This window comes from Aphelocoma coerulescens (genome assembly GCF_041296385.1).
Source record: "Aphelocoma coerulescens isolate FSJ_1873_10779 chromosome W unlocalized genomic scaffold, UR_Acoe_1.0 ChrW_unloc_scaf_1, whole genome shotgun sequence".
Classification (NCBI taxonomy): domain Eukaryota; kingdom Metazoa; phylum Chordata; class Aves; order Passeriformes; family Corvidae; genus Aphelocoma; species Aphelocoma coerulescens.
In genome coordinates this window covers 12,708,468-12,726,241 of record NW_027184080.1, presented here as the reverse complement: position 1 = coordinate 12,726,241, position 17,774 = coordinate 12,708,468, and the positions used below count along the sequence as shown (strand labels likewise).

Sequence of the window (17,774 nt, the reverse complement as noted above, 5' to 3'; positions counted from 1 at the left end):
TTGCAACCATTGATGCTGACAATAACCGAGAAACAGTGGGCTCTGTTGCCAACAAGCTCAGGAATTATGATAGCATGGTCAATGGTCCACTGAAAACTCATGTCTCTGCTGTGGTCCAGGACCTCAAAGAGGAGATAAAGGAGATAAGGGAGGAGATGAGGAAGGTCAGTGTGGCACCAGTGCGAGTCACAGGCCCCCAGGTCAGAGCCCGTCGTCCCCCTGCTAGAGAGAGAGGGTACACCCCACGAGCTGAGCTCTGGTTTTTCCTGTGTGAGCATGGGGAAGACATGAGAAGGTGGGATGGGAAACCTACCTCTGTCCTGGCAGCGCGGGTGCGTGAACTCAAGGAGGGAGGCACTAACCGAGGGGGTTCCGCTAAGGTGAAAGTAGCCTCAGCCTCCCGTGACCGAGCTGCCAGGTATTACAGACAGGAGGATGATATGTCAGATCCCCTCGAAGGTACCTCTAGTATGTATGCCCAGGGAAAGAATGATAACCAGGGCTAGAGGGGCCCTGCCTCTAGCCAGGAAGAGGCACGGGAGAACCGGGTTTTCTGGACGGTGTGGATCCGATGGCCTGGCACATCAGAGCCACAAAAATATGATGCATTGGTTGATACTGGGGCACAGTGTACTTTAATGCCATCGGGACATGTGGGGGCAGAACCTGTATCCATTGCTGGGGTGACTGGGGGATCACAGCAGTTGACCCTTTTGGAAGCTGAGGTGAGCCTGACTGGGAAGGAGTGGCAAAAGCATCCAATTGTGACCGGTCCAGAGGCCCCATGTATTCTGGGCATAGACTTCCTCCGGAATGGTTATTACAAAGACCCAAAGGGACTCAGGTGGGCGTTTGGGATTGCTGCTGTGGAGGCAGAGGGCATTAGGCAGTTGAACACCCTGTCCGGACTGTCTGAGAATCCTTCTGCAGTTGGGCTCCTGAAAGTGGAAGAGCAACGAGTGCCAATTGCCACCTCGACAGTGCACCGCCGGCAGTATCGGACAAATCGAGATGCTGTGATTCCCATCCACAAGATGATTCGTGAGCTGGAGAGCCAAGGGGTGGTCAGCAAGACCCACTCACCCTTCAACAGCCCCATTTGGCCTGTGCGCAAGTCTGATGGGGAATGGAGATTGACTGTGGACTATCGTGGCTTGAATGAAGTGACTCCACCACTGAGCGCTGCTGTGCCGGACATGTTGGAGCTCCAGTATGAGCTGGAGTCCAAAGCAGCAAAGTGGTATGCCACTATTGACATTGCCAATGCATTTTTCTCCATTCCTCTGGCAGCAGAGTGCAGGCCCCAGTTTGCTTTCACCTGGAGGGGTGTGCAGTACACCTGGAACCGACTGCCCCAGGGGTGGAAGCACAGTCCCACCATCTGCCATGGACTGATCCAGGCTGCACTGGAAAAGGGTGAGGCCCCAGAACATCTGCAGTACATTGATGACATCATTGTGTGGGGGAACACCGCAACAGAAGTGTTTGAGAAAGGAGAGAGAATAATCCAAATTCTCCTAAAAGCTGGTTTCGCCATCAAGAAGAGCAAAGTCAAGGGGCCTGCCCGAGAGATCCAGTTCCTGGGAGTGAAGTGGCAAGATGGACGGCGTCAGATTCCCACTGAGGTCATCAATAAGATCACTGCGATGTCTCCACCAACCAACAAGAAGGAAACACAAGCTTTCCTAGGCGCCATAGGTTTCTGGAGGATGCACATTCCTGAGTACAGCCAGATTGTGAGCCCCCTCTACCTGGTTACCCGCAAGAAGAACGATTTCCACTGGGGCCCAGAACAACAGCAAGCCTTTGCCCAGATCAAGCAGGAAATCGCTCACGCCGTAGCCCTTGGCCCAGTCAGGACAGGACCAGAGGTGAAGAACGTGCTCTACTCTGCAGCCGGGAACAATGGTCTGTCCTGGAGCCTCTGGCAGAAGGTGCCTGGTGAGACTCGGGGCCGACCGCTGGGATTCTGGAGCCGAAGCTACAGAGGGTCCGAAGCCAACTACACTCCCACAGAGAAAGAAATCTTGGCAGCTTATGAAGGAGTCCAAGCTGCCTCAGAGGTAATTGGAACTGAGGCACAACTCCTCCTGGCACCTCGACTACCGGTGCTGGGGTGGATGTTCAAAGGAAAGGTTCCCTCCACGCATCACGCCACCGATGCTACTTGGAGCAAATGGATCGCCCTCATCACGCAGCGCGCCCGAATTGGAAACCCAAGTCGCCCTGGGATCTTGGAAATAATTACGAACTGGCCAGAAGGTGAGACTTTTGGGTTATCTTCTGAAGAAGAAGAGGAGCAGGTGACGCGTGCCGAAGAAGCCCCACCGTATAACGAGCTACCAGAGAGTGAAAGACAATATGCCCTCTTCACTGATGGTTCCTGCCGAATTGTAGGCGCTAGCCGGAAATGGAAAGCCGCTGTATGGAGCCCCACACGACAAGTTGCACAGGCTACGGAAGGAGAAGGTGGATCGAGCCAATTTGCTGAACTCAAAGCCGTTCAATTAGCTCTGGACATTGCTGAAAGAGAGAAGTGGCCAAAGCTCTACCTTTACACTGATTCATGGATGGTAGCCAATGCTCTGTGGGGTTGGCTGGAAAGGTGGAATAAGGCAAAATGGCAGCGCAGAGGAAAACCAATCTGGGCTGCTGAGGAGTGGAAAGACATTGCCGCTCGAGTAGAGAAGCTATCTGTGAAGGTCCGTCATGTAGATGCTCACATTCCCAAGAGCCGGGCTAATGAAGAACATCGTAATAACAAGCAGGTAGATCAGGCTGCGAAAATAGAGGTGTCCCAGATAGACCTGGATTGGCAACATAAAGGAGAGTTGTTCCTAGCTCGATGGGCCCATGATGCCTCAGGCCATCAGGGCAGAGATGCCACCTATAAGTGGGCACGAGACCGAGGGGTGGATCTGACCATGGACAGTATCTCCCAGGTCATCCATGACTGTGAGACATGCGCTGCGATCAAGCAGGCCAAGCGGGTGAAGCCCCTGTGGTATGGTGGGCGGTGGTCCAAATACAAGTATGGGGAGGCCTGGCAGGTTGATTACATCACACTGCCTCAAACCCGCCAAGGCAAGCGCCATGTGCTCACAATGGTAGAAGCCACCACAGGATGGCTGGAGACCTACCCTGTGCCTCACGCTACTGCCCGGAACACCATCCTGGGCCTTGAAAAGCAAGTCCTTTGGAGGCATGGTACCCCTGAGAGGATTGAATCTGACAATGGGACTCACTTCAAGAACAGCCTTATAAACACCTGGGCTAGAGAACATGGCATTGAGTGGGTGTACCACATCCCTTACCATGCACCAGCAGCTGGGAAGGTTGAGCGGTGTAATGGACTGCTTAAAACCACCTTGAAGGCACTGGGTGGGGGGACTTTCAAAAACTGGGAGGTGCATTTAGCAAAAGCCACCTGGTTAGTTAACACCCGAGGCTCCACCAGCCGAGCTGGCCCTGCCCAATCCGAACCCCTACAAACAACAGATGGGGATAAGGTTCCAGTGGTGCACATGAGAGGTATGCTTGGAAAAACTGTTTGGGTAAAGTCTGCCTTGAGCAAAGACAAACCCATCCGTGGGGTTGTTTTTGCTCAGGGACCAGGTTGTACCTGGTGGGTGATGCAAAGGGATGGAGAGACCCGATGCATACCTCAAGGGGACCTTGTTTTAGGGTGAACTACCCATGGCTCTGTACTTGTATCAGTATCAGCATGTACATATGTATATAACTTAGGTGATGCTTGTATTTATATGGTTAAAAAGTTAAGTTTCATGTAACATGTTAGTATGGAAAAAAAATTCGGGGTGGATAATGTTGGGGTTTTAGTTTAGTCCTAGTTTTTTTTTTCTGTTAAAGGAATTTTTTCCCATAGCATGTTGCTAGGAGATAAATGGCCATACTTGAGAGGAGATAGCCATACTTAAGAAAAGACAAAAGGGCCCGGCCAGGCTTTTGTTTTCACCTGGCGGGCAGTTCAGTTCGCTCTCAGCGTCTGGAGGGAGAAGCCGCGGAGAGAGGAGCTGCTGGTTCCCGTTTTCGGCGTCTTTCCTTTCTGCTGGGAACAACACCGGGGATCCCAGGGCTGCTTTCCCTGCCCTGCTGGAGGCTGGGGCTGTGGCCGCCCACCCCGCTGCTGCTTCGAGCCTTCGCTACGCTGTAGCCGTGCTTGCCCTGCCTGCCTGGAGCCCCGGGGGGTTCCCCTTTTGGATACATCTCGTCTGCCACCCGGGATTTGTGTTTGTGCCTGCCGCTCCAGCCTACCAGTCCAGCCTGCTGTTTCCGAGACTCCGGGACCAGCTGCCCACCGGTTTGTGAAGCTCCTTTGTTCCACCCTTCCCCGGGATCCCAGGGCGCCAGAGCAGCCGCGTGTTCCCCGAGCTCGCTCCGGAGCGCCCCCTGCAGCCGCGGGGGAACCATCGCACCTGCCCTGCTCACCGGGAGCCGCCAGCGATCCCTGTCGGCTGCAAGCGGAACTGCACCCGAGGGGAAATAGCCTGACAGCCGAGAAGGCTGGGACTGGGTTTGTGTTTGCTGTTACTGCCATAGTTGTTGTTGTTTTGTTTGACTAGTTATATATATATATATATATATATATATAGTAAAGAACTGTTATTCCTATTTTCCCACATCTTTGCCTAAAGACCCTTGATTTCAAAATTATAATAACTCAGAGGGAAAGGGGTTACATCTGCCACTCCAAGGGAGGCTTCTGCCTTCCTTAGCAGACACCTGTCTTTCAAACCGAGACAGTATGATAAAAATGGTCCTTGCAATTTAAACAGACCAGACAATACATTGGGAAAAGATACTTTGAATTTAGTAATCCAAAGGAAAAAGTAGAAGATGTATACAATCATTTCAAGGCTGCAGTTTGACATATACCAACACCCTATATATCAAATAGCAGACAACACCAATTTAACCTGAAAAACTACTGATATCAGAAAAGGTTCTTAGCCTATATGTAAAACTAAGTCTTTCTTTGATTTGACTCCTGCTGTTGTATCATGATGGGGAACAGTAAGCAAAGAGACATTTACTGACCTCAGTTCAATAATAGCTGCGTCATCAGCTGGAGCAGAGGGAGAATAGCGCCAGAAAGTTTGCCACAATTTTTCTATCAGGCTAAACTGAAGATTCACAATAACATCCACTATTGCCTAAAGAAATATAAAATCAGTGCAGATAGTCTTCTAAGTGATTCCCCCCAATTCTTTCCAGGGGTATCGCTGCCCCTGGTCATTTTGCAGAAAAAAATATTAAAAGGTATGCTTATAAATAAACATATAATATCCTTTTTAATAACTTTTTAGCAAAAATTTTTCCAACTTTCTGGACTAGTGTAATCGCAGACTTAGATCAGGCCAAGTGACTAAGATTAACCCTCCAGAAAAGAGCCTAAGCACATATATCAGGTGAATTCACTTAAATGGAACTTTTAACACTATTGCAAACACAAAGGAAACCTATTTCATTAATTTTGTTACTTCATTACATGCTTTAAAGCACCTTCAACAATAATTTTAAAACGTTATTCAATATAACATGCAGCCTTACGTTCTTAAGCAACCTGCTTCTTTAAAACTTAAAAAAAAAGTTTGTTTTTAACAAACATTAGAAATAATAATTTAATCTGATTTCAACTCATATAAAAAAAGCAAAATTCTGTATATATATTATCTAAAGTTTGTTTTATCTAAAATTCTCAAAACCTACACATGATTACATTCCAGTATCGGTATTCTATTACATGTTATTTTTTTTCCCTGTTAAGAGAGAAATTTCAGGGGTTTTTTTGCAAATATCCTTTCTGAATAAGCAAAATATTTGAGGATCACATAAGGTACAAGTAGGCTGGCTGCAATCTGTTTTGTGTCAGTCACCCTGTTGTACTGATTCTTACTAGAAAACATGAATTTTCAAAGAATGATTTCTGTGAAAAGACACTTTTCTTACCTCACAGTGTTCTCGATAAAGACTTTGCAATGATTTTATGTCCTCAAGGGTAGTACCATCTGGCAGAGAAGATATTTCAACTTCTCCAAACTCTGGAAGTACTCGAGATGCATCTGTTACCATGACAACATAACAGAAAAAAGCTATTGCAAATGATGCCAATTACAGTTTGATTAGAAAACATTTAAGGATGATGTAAAGAAATAAAGTCTAGAAGGTCATAATGCCCAAAGAGGAATGTCTTTCATACGAAATATATTTTAAAGTTGCAATAAAGTTGTGAACAAACCAGCTAGCTATTTTTAAAACAAAAGGAGATGTTAAATTATTCTTGATAGGTAGCAGATAAAAATGATTGCACATACATATTGTATCTGTATATTAAAAAAAAGATAAGACTAATTTTCAGAATATTCATGTCAGTATATAAGAGATCAATATAATGTAATAGTTTTTATTTTGATCAACCAAAGAGTTTTTGAATTGACATGAATGTTAGGGTTTAGTAGACTCAGCAGCATATATTTACTTGAAATTTAAAAGCCTTTCAACTGTAGCAAACGTGCTTTTACTATTTCTCATAAGTGTTTCCAACAGATATACTGGTATGGGGGGAAAAATGCACTGTCAACTATGGGAACAGTGGAAGGGAAAATTCAAAAACCTGCTAACTATAGCCTAAGGTTCCCAATGATTTTGGTACACAGCAAGGTTATTGCCAAAAGATGTGGTGCTTCAAAATCCCAATATATGAATTCAAAACAAAGTGTACAATTACTGCAACAACATATTTAATAAGCATTCTTACATAAGCAACCATAAAAGCCAGGATGCCATTGCCCTTCTTCGCCACCCAGACACACTGCCATCTAAAGTTCAGCCAGCTGTTGACCAGCATCCCCCGGATCCTTTTCTGACACTTTCCAGCCACTCTTCCCCCAGCCTGTAACATTGCATGGGGTTGTTGTGACCCAAATGCAGGACCCAACACTTCACCTTGTTGAACCTCATACCACTGGCCTCGGCCGATCGATCCAGCCTGTCCAGATCCCTCTGCAAAGCCTTCCTGCTCTGCAACAGATCAACACTTCTGCCCAATTTGAGGTCATCTGCACACTTACAGAGGCACATTCAATCCCCTCATCCAGATCATTGATAAAGATATTAAACAGGACTGGCCCCAATACTGAGCCCAGGGGAACACCACTTGTGACCAGCCACCAACTGGATTTAAATTCATTCATCACCACTCTTTGGGCCTGGCCATCCAGCCAGTGTTTTACCCAGTGAACAGTGTACTCATCCAAGCCATGAGCAGCCCGTTCCTCCAGGAATGCTGTGGGGGACAGTGTCAAAGGTTTTACTGAGGTTTAGGTAGACAATATCCACAGCCTTTCCTTCATCCACTAGGCAGGTCACCTTGTCATAGAAGGAGATCAGGTTACAGAATCATAGAATGGTTGGGGTTGGAAGGCACCTTAAAGACCATCTGCATCAGTTGTGTGACTTGTTCCATCATGTCTCTGTGACGGCAACTATGTTATAGTTTTCCTGCTGCACCATGGCTTCCAGTTCCTCCTGTTTGTTGCCCATGCTGAATACACTGATGTAATACACTTGTGTTATTGATCCACTACCTTTTCGGGGGAGAAGCTCTAATTTCTGCTTGACCATTCTCAGATGCTTCTGTGGTTTCTAGCACATCAATAACCCATGCATCCTTTCTACTGCATGGATCTCCATCCCCTACCTCTATCGAGACAGCAGACTGAAGGACCTCACTAGCACACCATCCGTCAGTGGCGTGCCACTCCCAGGCTTATTTCCATTATTCCTGATTTTATTCCCTTCAAATCTAGTTTAAAGTTCTCTCAGTGAGCCCTGCTAACTAACAAGGATCCTTTTCCCCCTTTGAGACAGGTGTACCCCAGCTGTTGTCAGCAGGCTCAGTGTCATGTAAAACAACCCATGATCAAAAAAAACAAATTCTGCTGGTGACACCTGGCTCAGCACCAGGTATTCATCTGCATGATTTTCCTATTTCTGCCTCCATCATTCCCTGTAACACAGAATAGAGGAGAAAACTGTTCGTGCTCCAGATCCTTCAACCAGTCATCCCAAAGCCCTGAGGTCCCTCTCGATTGTCCTTAGACTTTTTTTTGGACTTCATTGTTGACCACCTGAAAAACCAGTAATGGATAATAATCAGAGGGCTGTTCCAGGCTACAGAGTTTCTTGGTAATGTCTCTTACCCAGGCCCCAGGGAGGCACCACATTTCCCTATGGGTTGGGTCCAGTCAGCATATCAGGCCTCTGTTCCTCTTAAAGGGAGTCACCAATGACAATTGCTCTATTTTTCCTTGACTGAGGCAGTTGTGATGCAGGGGGTAGACTTACTCACCCTAGGCAACTCCTCCAACCTGGATGGACCTTTGTCCATATTGTAGTGTGCCCATGTTGTATTTGTGTTCAAGAGGCATCTGGATGTGGCACTTGGGGATATGGTTTAAAGGTGACTATGGAGGTGCTGGGTTGATGGTTGGACTAGATGGTCTTGGAGGTCTCTTCCAACCTTGACAATTCTGTACCTGGTCTTCAAGTTCTAGAGCCTCATACTTATTGTATTGCAGCTGGGAAGGTGAGGTAGGCCGGGAGGGGATTTGCCTGCTGCCTTGAACAGAGACCTGTTTCCATTCCCTCCCATCTCTTAGATCCCCTCCTTCTGCCTGGTGGTGAGAGTGTAAGGGATCCTTTTCTTCTTGTGGTGTGGCCAGCTGGTGCATTTGCTTCAGGAATGGTAGAGTGTCTCAACCATTCAGAGTCCCTGATACTTCTTAACTTTTCTACCTCCTCTCTTAGCTCTGTCCCTGTGTTGGAAAGTAAAAGGCCTTTCAGCTCCTCCGGCAGGGGGGAGAAAATTGCAGTCCAAAACCAATGTGGTTGATAAGAGCAAAACTCCGTTTATTAGCAATCCAGAGGCACTTATATAGTATACCAGCTTGTTAAGTCTTAAGTGGCTTAAAACTTATCAAAGCGCATTTCTACTTCTACCTAATTGGACTTACATTGGCAAGCTTCTACAGTTATGTTATGATTAAAAGAATTCAGAGTTCACCTCCCTTCTGTCCTGGTTAGCACATCTTATCAGGACAGCTGCATCGTTTCAAAACTCCCTCTTTGTTTCTCAGGCCTTTTCTCACACAAGAATTTTCTCATGGAGAGTCTTTCTCACACAGGTCTTTTGCTTGCAGGCTCTTGCTACAGTTTTTTTATTGATCCCAATAATTCTATTTTCCAACATCCCTGGGCTGAGCAGATCACCCACTTTATCACACCTCACACAGCTGTTGTCTCTACTGCCATCCAATACCAGTGCCAGGCTCTGGCATTCCCTGTAGCCCAAGACCTAGATGGCTGCGTGTTTTCATGGCAGCTCTGTCTGTGTCACCACATCCTTTCTGGCAAGTCCAGAGGACATAGCTCCCTGCCAAGTGGATACCATAGCTGAGCTCCTTCTGAGAATGTAATGACCACCAACTGAGCTCTCCTCTTGAGCTGGTGGGTGACTGCATTCTACATTCCTGAACTGCCACACCCTGCCCTGTTTGCCTACTCTGCACCCTAGGAGCTGCTTTTGTAGGGGTGTGTCAGAGACTGGAAAGATCAATGTCTGGAGACATTTTAGGATGCTTGGAATATGTGTAGTAGGGGGCGAGTCAGGCCTTGCTCTGGTGAGGTGGTGCCCTGGCCCCATACCCCCCAGCCCCACAGTCTCTGTCAATCATAGCACACTGGAGGCAGTCCCCCAGTGTTGCCTAACCCAGCTCCTGAGTGACCAAGCAACCAGAAGTCCTACCTGGGAGGAAGGCCCACGAAGGGCCGAGGGTTTAAGAAGGCTGACCACAAGGCAAGCATGTTGTTCTTTAATCCTACCTTCATCTTGGAGTTTTCTGTTACATTGCTGGAACCCAGGAGTTGGTAGCTATATGTCTGTTTTGCTATATCTTTCCTGTCTTTCTCCCTTTCTTCTTCTTCTAACTCTCTTTTCATGGAACGTAACATCAAATGGGTTTAAAGGTTGCTAAGTTGAATGGGCTAAGTTGATGCTGTGATAAGTATTTTATGTTGTACTGAATGTTTTGCCAAAGTTCCTTGATTTTCTATTTTTTGCCAGTAAACCTTTGTGGGATTTTTACCTCTTGAGAATATCTGGTCAGTATTTCTCCCTTGCGTCTACCCAGAGCAAAGGAACCTCAGTTTAGCCCCAAACATTAAGTGTCTGGGGTGTTACAGGGTGCAGAGTGGACCTCATCACTCCTGACCTCACCCACACTGAGTCAGAGCTGCCTCTGAGTCAGAGCTTCAGCACTTCCTGCTGGAGGGGGAAGGTGGGGTGCTGAGGCACTTCTTGGTGCTAATTTCGAGGTCTTGCCACTTCAGGAACTCTCTCCACAGTCCTTCGGCATGATCCTTGACTCCAGAGCACATCTGTCAAAGCAGTTTGCCCCAGAGTCTTCACCCCACTTTCATTGCAATATATTTTAAATCTACTGTGCAAATAGATTTTGCACATTTTTTTGTTTTATATCTGCATGATGAATACTAAATATTGCAGAAGTCTTGCAATACAGAACATATAGCTCCTATGAGTATCTTTTTGCTCTATTATCAGTGAGACGACAGTATAACATCTTTTCATACCTAAAAACTGTTGATGATGTTGACTTTGGGCAATTATAGTTTGTTCAGCAGATGTGCCTGTCTGTTGACCACTTCCTGTGAAACCATCTGGAACGCCATCCACTTTCTGCACAGGCTTGTACCTACAGAATTATCAAATACAAAATTATTCTTTAGGTTCACTTTTTTGCAAATGCCTGATTCCTGAGTCTCAATATACAGTTTTGCTAGTTCACACAAAAGAAAAAAGTAACATCAGAATAATTGTAGCAAGGAAATGTAGAACATTGGCAACACATTATAAAATTCATAAACCAGATATCACGGCACAACTACCAATTTCTTGTAGAATTTGGTTTAAAAACTATACCACTAACGTCTAAAGCTCATTTACACTAAACAGGAACACAATATTTCCTTTTCCAAAGGACTTGTCTTCCCAGGAATCAAGTAGCTCAAAAATAAAGGTTTAATCACCTAAAGAAAGGCAATTAATTTGTTTGAAGACAAAGTAATTTAAATAATTTTAGCATGTAACAAACTTCTCATGAGTTCAGAAGGTCCGAGAAGGCTACTTAAACTAAGTAGCCGAAGCAGGGGAGGTTCAGACTTAATATTAGGAAGCATTTCTTTACTGAGAGGGTGGTCAAACACTAGAACAGGCTTCCTACAGTGTACTAACCCAGAGTGCAAAGAATATTTCTCTGCCTGTTTTTAAGGGTTCTTACCCCCCTGAACAACACGGTTTTAACCTCGAACCTTGGAAAAAATTACCAACGATCAGAGAAGAACTAGAAAATACAGTGGTGTGAATTAGGTGATAGACTACTATGTAAGATTGTCACAGGGTGAAAAAAATAGAAGTTTTGGGCTTCTCTTTGTAGTAAATAGATAAGAGTAAAAACTATCAAAATGGAGGATTGTTGTTGTTCCCTAAACTTTCTTCTCCTTCTTCTACTACTCCATGTTCTGCAGTAAAAGTAGTTTGGAATGATTGGATAGAGAATTCCGTAGTTCCTGTCCGTGTTACTGAATAATTGGTAGGAAAGTGAAAATAATATACGTTTTTAGTAACTACTGGTTAAATTATCTTTAAAAGGCTGTGTAAATCTTGATAATTAGAGATTTCACTCCTGCTTTCTGTGCTCTATGCTGTACCTGGGTCACGCTAGTGGCTCTGTTCCTCTGATAAGACTTAATGAACAACTATCTGGCAGCATTGAAACTCAAGGAAAAGTCTCGATTTATCTTTGAAACTCCTTGCAAAGACTTTTAGAAAATTCTCTCCCATCAGGAGGGATTTGATTTATGGCACGGTTCAGTGTCATACAGAGGTGGTCAATGCCCCAAGCCTGTCACTGTTCAAGAGGCATTTGAACAATGCCCTTAATAATATGCTTTAACTTTTGTTCAGCCCTGAAGTAGTCAGGCAGTTGGACTAGATGATCATTGTAAGTCCTTTCCAACTGAAATATTCTATTCTATTCTATTCTATTCTATTCTATTCTATTCTATTCTATTCTATTCTATTCTATTCATCATTTAAGTCATAAAAAATTTTATAAAGGATAAAAAGGAGAAAAATACAAATAGGAGTCCTGTTTTGGGTGGTCAGATGTTAAAACCATCACACTGACAGGCTGAAGATTCTGCCTGACATCTTCAACACAACTGAAAATTAATTCTGCCACTGATGCCATGAAAATTTTTGCCTTTTCTTTTATACTCCTGTTATACCTTTTTACAACTTCTGTATTCCTAGTGCTTTTTGCCTACATTCTTGGACTTGTTTGTCAAGCTAAGAGACTAAACATTTTAGAAGCTTCGTAGCTAGGGATCAGTGTGCCCCAGACCCCAAGGTCCACATTCTGTAAACCAAGATAGAACCATCCAGGGGAAGGTTCCTTGGGGAGGGGGGCTCACTTGAGCCTCTCATTGGGGAATCTTTGATAGATATGCTAATTAGTAAAACCTATAAGGTTATACCTGATGTTGGGGGGACACACACACTCGGTGGGGTGCATCTCGATGCATATGACCTGGACGTGTGCACCTAAGGATCCTTAAAATAAATACCAAGGTAAAATCCCTTTTCCCCTTCTAACCATGTATGACTCCTGATTTTAACACCAGGAAAAGGCATCACCACAACTCTTAGTGATAAGAACTTGGAACCTTTGTCCTTCTGAAATAGCTTTGTAGCCAGAAGAAAACTAGAGAAACCTCAGTGCAGAAAGCAATGCATGTGAACTTGTCATGGTTTAGCATAGTTTGGGTTTTTAAAGAGGGCTCCATCAGCCACGGAAGTGATTCTTTGCAAAGAGGTGCTTACAGCTTCCTCTAGATCCAATAGAACCAATCAACTGGCTAGTTTGAATATTGGCAACTTTTTAAAGCCACTTAAGAAGCTTGACATACCTCTGTGATCCACATTTAAGAACAAACAAAGCCCGGGAAAGCTCTCTTGCTTCCAGCTTTTGGACAAGCAACTTGGGGGTCTGTGGTGCGGACCAGCAGGGCCGGCCAGGTCCTGCTCAGCGTAGCCCGGCCGGGTGGGCCACAGCGCCACTTGGCTGAGATGTCAGCCACTTCTGCTCGCTGGACACCTGGCGCAGCCCCCCTCAGTGCGGGCTGGGCCGGCCGGGAGACAGTCACCCCGGAGCCTCGCAGCCCTGTTCCATCTGCGGCCCTGCTCCGTGCGGGCCAGCCCCCACGGCCCTGCTCCGTGCCAGCAGCCCCGCAGTGTGGCTCGGCCAGGCCGGCCCTCACCTAGTGCGGCTGAAATTCATCTGAGGCCGCTGCCCAGCAAAGACCATGTGACCAACAGCGATAAGCGAATTCCAGCTGCAAGGCCGAGGTGAGATTAACCCTTTTAGTGTTGTAAGATTCCTCCAAGAACAGATGAAGCCTGCAGACATCAATCCTCTCCCAAGTCAAAGGAAAGGGAAGGGTGAAGACACATGAAGAAAACACCATAAAGACACCAAAGTCAGTGAAGAAGGAAGAGCTGAAACCCTGAGGGAGGAGAAAGAGGAGATGCTTCAAACCTAGAAGCTGAAATTCTGTTGTAAAGCTATGGTGATGGACTATGATACATCAGAGTACCTGTTGTAATCTCATGAAAGCATGGGGGGGTGGAGCGTTCAAACTGCAATTGTGAGCAAAGATACCTGTGCTGAAACAAGCAAATGTTGAAGTAGCTGTGATTGGATGAGAAGCTTGATGTCGTGGTTTGGTCCAAAATACTTATTACTGTTTACCTTCTGTGAGATAAGAATTAGGAGAAAAGCAAAGCAGGCACCAACCTTGAAAGAATATAAAGAAGTTTATTAACAGACCTAAAAGAAGGAAAAAGAAATTATACCACACCTTCAGAACACTTCTCCTCCCCCCACCTTTCTTCCTTCTCCCAGTGACAATGTAAAAAGACAACCCTTGAGATGTTCAGTCTGTTTACCACTTCCATAATAACCTTGTTCAGTCCATTTAGAAAGAGAAGTCTCTCTTGCCCATGCTATGAAAACATTATCACAACGAGACAGCCGCCCAGGTTGGTTCTCTGCTCACATGTGAGTCCCTTCCCCTGACTTGCAGCTTTTCCCACAACTGCTTTCGACGGTCCACTCTTGAAGTTTTTTGGGGTACAATTTTAAGGTTGAGCCATTCAGAAACAAAAGTTCTCTTCACCCATCTCTGGGAGCATTTCATCTCTAAGAACAGAGGCCCTTCTCCTTCCCTGGGAGCAAAGGGTCTTCCTCATCTTCATCTTTAGGACTATCTCTGGGAGCATCTCTAGGAACTGAGGTTTTCTCCTTTCCCATTTGGAGCAAAAGTCCTCATCGCTTCCATCTCTCCCTGTCCAAACTTCTCATGAAATTACAGCTGCTTCAGCATCTGCCTATCTCAGTGCAGGTGCTTTTGCTCACAAGTACAAGTTGAACGCTCCATCCCCCATGCCTTCATGAAATTACAACGGGTACTCTCATATATCATAGCTTTACAACAGAATTTCAGCTTTAAGCATCTCCTCTTTCTCTTCCCTCAGGTTTTCAGCTCTTCACAGCACTAAAAGGGTTAATCTCACCCAGGCCTTGCAGCTGGAATGAAGCTTATCGCTGTTGGTCACATGATCTCTGCCGGACACCGGTGGGCAGCTTTCGGCTCCTCAGGTGGAACAGGTCCATCGGCTCCAGGATGGCTGTGGCCTGCTGGCCCCCGCACGGGGCCCGCAGCCACCTGTCCCAGCACCGGAAACGAGACAGAGCTGGGGGGGGGGGTTGTCTATTCTTAAGTGTGGATCACAGAAGCGGTCACAACTTTAAGTGGCTTAAAGAATTGTCCATATTCAAACTGGCCAGCTGATAGGTTCTGTCAGGTCACAGAAGAAGCTGTAATCACCCCTTTGCAAGAACATCACTTCCAGGACTATGCTTGCTAACCCATGACACTTGAGCAGAGAGAGATGAAAGTGATGAAGATCCTTGCTCCCAGGGAAGAAGAAGACCTCTGTTCCTAGAGATGAAGATGCTTCCAGAGATAGGTGAAGAGAACCTTTTGCTTCTGAACAGCTCATCCTTAAAATGGTACCCCATTAGCTCAAGATTGAACCCTCGAAAACAGTTGTGGGGAAAGCTGTAAGATGAGGGGAGGGACTTTCACATGTGAGCAGAGAACCATCCTGGGTGGCTGTCTCACTGTGACATTGAAGCCATGAGAGAACTGTTTCTTGTGGAGATGTCTCCATAGCATGATCAAGAGAGACTCCTCTCCCTAAGTGAACTGAAAAAGATTATTATAGGGGTGGTAAACTGACTGAAAAAATCTCAAGGGTTGTCTTTTTATGTTGTCAGTGGGAGAAGGGAGAAAGGTGGGGGGAAGAGAAGTGTTCTGAAGGTTTAGTCTGACTTTTTTTCTTTCTTTTAGGTCTGTTAATAAACTTCTTTATATTCTTTTAAGTTTTGTGCCTGCTTTGCTTTCTCCTAATTCTTATCTCACAGAAGGAAAATAAGTAATGGATATTTCGAACCAAACCACTACAGAACTGTTGCTCAAGTCTGAAATTTCAGATTGTAAAGCTTTGTATTAACTTTAGAAACATCAACAAATTCCACTCTGAAAATTCTCCTCTTAAGAAGCAGTTGAGTTAGATGTGAGCATGTTCTCATTTTGATCTTATTAAACAGATAATAGGAATGTCCTATGTAGCTATTTAAATTTTAGTTTATGAGAAAGTTCCCATAAGAAGCAAGCATCCAAGGTTCTGGTCATTCTAGACATATATTTAACTATACAATAACATAGAACATGTGATATACAAGAAGTATACTTTTCCAAAAGACACCTCTTGGCTCGATTAACATAGAGTATCATTCCTAAATGATAATACTGGAAGACAAAAACTTTTGTCATCATCTAAATCTCTATGACTTTTATATGAAGTTTAATTATTGTAAAGGCCCAGGATAAAATCCCAGGCTGGCAGAAATAAATTGTACAACTGTAATCAACTTTAGGAAGACTAAAGTTTAATCTCTACTATCACACTATCACAGTGATGCTGAATTGATTTTTGCCTTTTTTTCTATTATATATTCTCTATATTCTTTACACATATATTTGTAGCTCTGTAGCCTATTATTGTATTCGTAGTTAGCTCCAGAACTTTTTCCTGTCTTTTCCTACCCTGATCAACAGTAACATTGAACTCTTATGGATAAACTTCTCATCACTTGATAGCTCTATTTGCAATCCAAAAACCTAATTTTTAAAGAATTTTTAACTTTATTCTCATTATACTTTAAAAATGTCTGGCAGAAGATCAATTCCTATTTTTAAATCAAAATCAGTATGTTCACATAGTTCCACTAGTTTCTACAAAATTTACTATTTCACAAATTTTTCAGCTCTTCAAGTAGAATCCAAAGTGCCTTGAATGCATAAAAGTCCTTTGAGTTTCTAGGGTTTAAAAAAAACTTTCACACACAAAAAAAATATAGGTGCTAGGAGCCAGGATTATCCTACCACTTGCTCCAATATGCTTTATCTTGGGGAAAAGTCTTAATTCTGGCATTATTACAGGTGACATTATAGGAGTCAAACAGTTTTAACAGCTTTTATAGGCTGGTTAGCCTCACCTCCTTTCTGAGAAGTTGATGAAGCAGCTAAACCTAGGAACCATTTAAAAACACATGAAGGAGAATATGGCAATTGGGAGTAGTCAGTATGGATTCACCAAAAGGAGTTCGCGCTTGACCAAATTGATAAACTTCTACAATGATACAACTGGCCTGGTAGATGAGGGGAGCCATTGATGAAATTTGGGCTGGATCAGCAGACACTGAGATAGATTGATAATTGGCTGAATGACGATATTGGGTTTATGTGGCAAAGTTTTGGTAGTGGGGGTCTGCAGGGGTAGCTTCTGAGAGGAGACAGCAGAAGCTATCCCCATGTTGGAAAGAGCCAGTTTCAGCCAGCTCCAAGATGGACCCACCACTGGCCAGAGCCTGAGCCAATCAGAGACATTAGTAGCAGCTCTGTGATAACATATTTTTAAAAGGGTAAAAAATGCTGCACAACAGCAGCCGGGAGAGAGGAGTGAGAATATGTGAGACAAAATTCTGCAGACATCAAGGATCAGAAAAGAAGGAGGGGGAGGAGGTGCTCCAGGTGCCAGAGCAGAGATTCCTCTGCAGCCTGTGGTGAAGACCATGATGGAGCAGCTGTCCCCCTGCAGCCCATGGAGATCCATGGGGATGCAGAGATCCACCTGCAGCCCATGAGGAACCCCCACCAGAACAGATAGATGTGCCCTGAAAGAAGCTGCGGCCCATGGAGAGCTCACACTGGAGCAGGTTTTTTGGCAGGACCTGTGACCTTACGGGGGACCCATGCTGGAGCAGTCTGTTCCTGAAGGATTGCACTCCATGGAAAGGACCCATGCTGGAGTTCATGAGGAACTGCAGTCTATGGGAAGGACCCACATTGGTGAAGTTCATGAAGGACTGTCACTTGTGAGAAGGATCCCACACTGAAGCAGGTGAGGAAAAAAGAGAGGCAGAGATAATGCATTATGAACTGACTGCAACCCCCATTCCCCATCCCTCTGTGCTGTTGGGGGGGAG

General features: G+C 45.1%; 1 protein-coding gene across 2 annotated transcripts in view; it reads right to left on the bottom strand.

Moving 5' to 3' along the window:
• Positions 1 to 17,774, bottom strand: part of LOC138102746 (transcription factor RFX3-like) — a 243,462-nt gene that overhangs the window by 79,307 nt on the left and 146,381 nt on the right. For both annotated transcript variants that reach the window (XM_069000496.1, XM_069000497.1), the window contains 3 exons: positions 10,672 to 10,793; positions 5,971 to 6,083; positions 5,059 to 5,174 (listed from right to left, as the gene is read on the bottom strand). In XM_069000496.1, the coding sequence (XP_068856597.1) occupies positions 5,059 to 5,174; positions 5,971 to 6,083; positions 10,672 to 10,793 (351 nt within the window). The remainder of the gene's footprint in view (positions 1 to 5,058; positions 5,175 to 5,970; positions 6,084 to 10,671; positions 10,794 to 17,774) is intronic.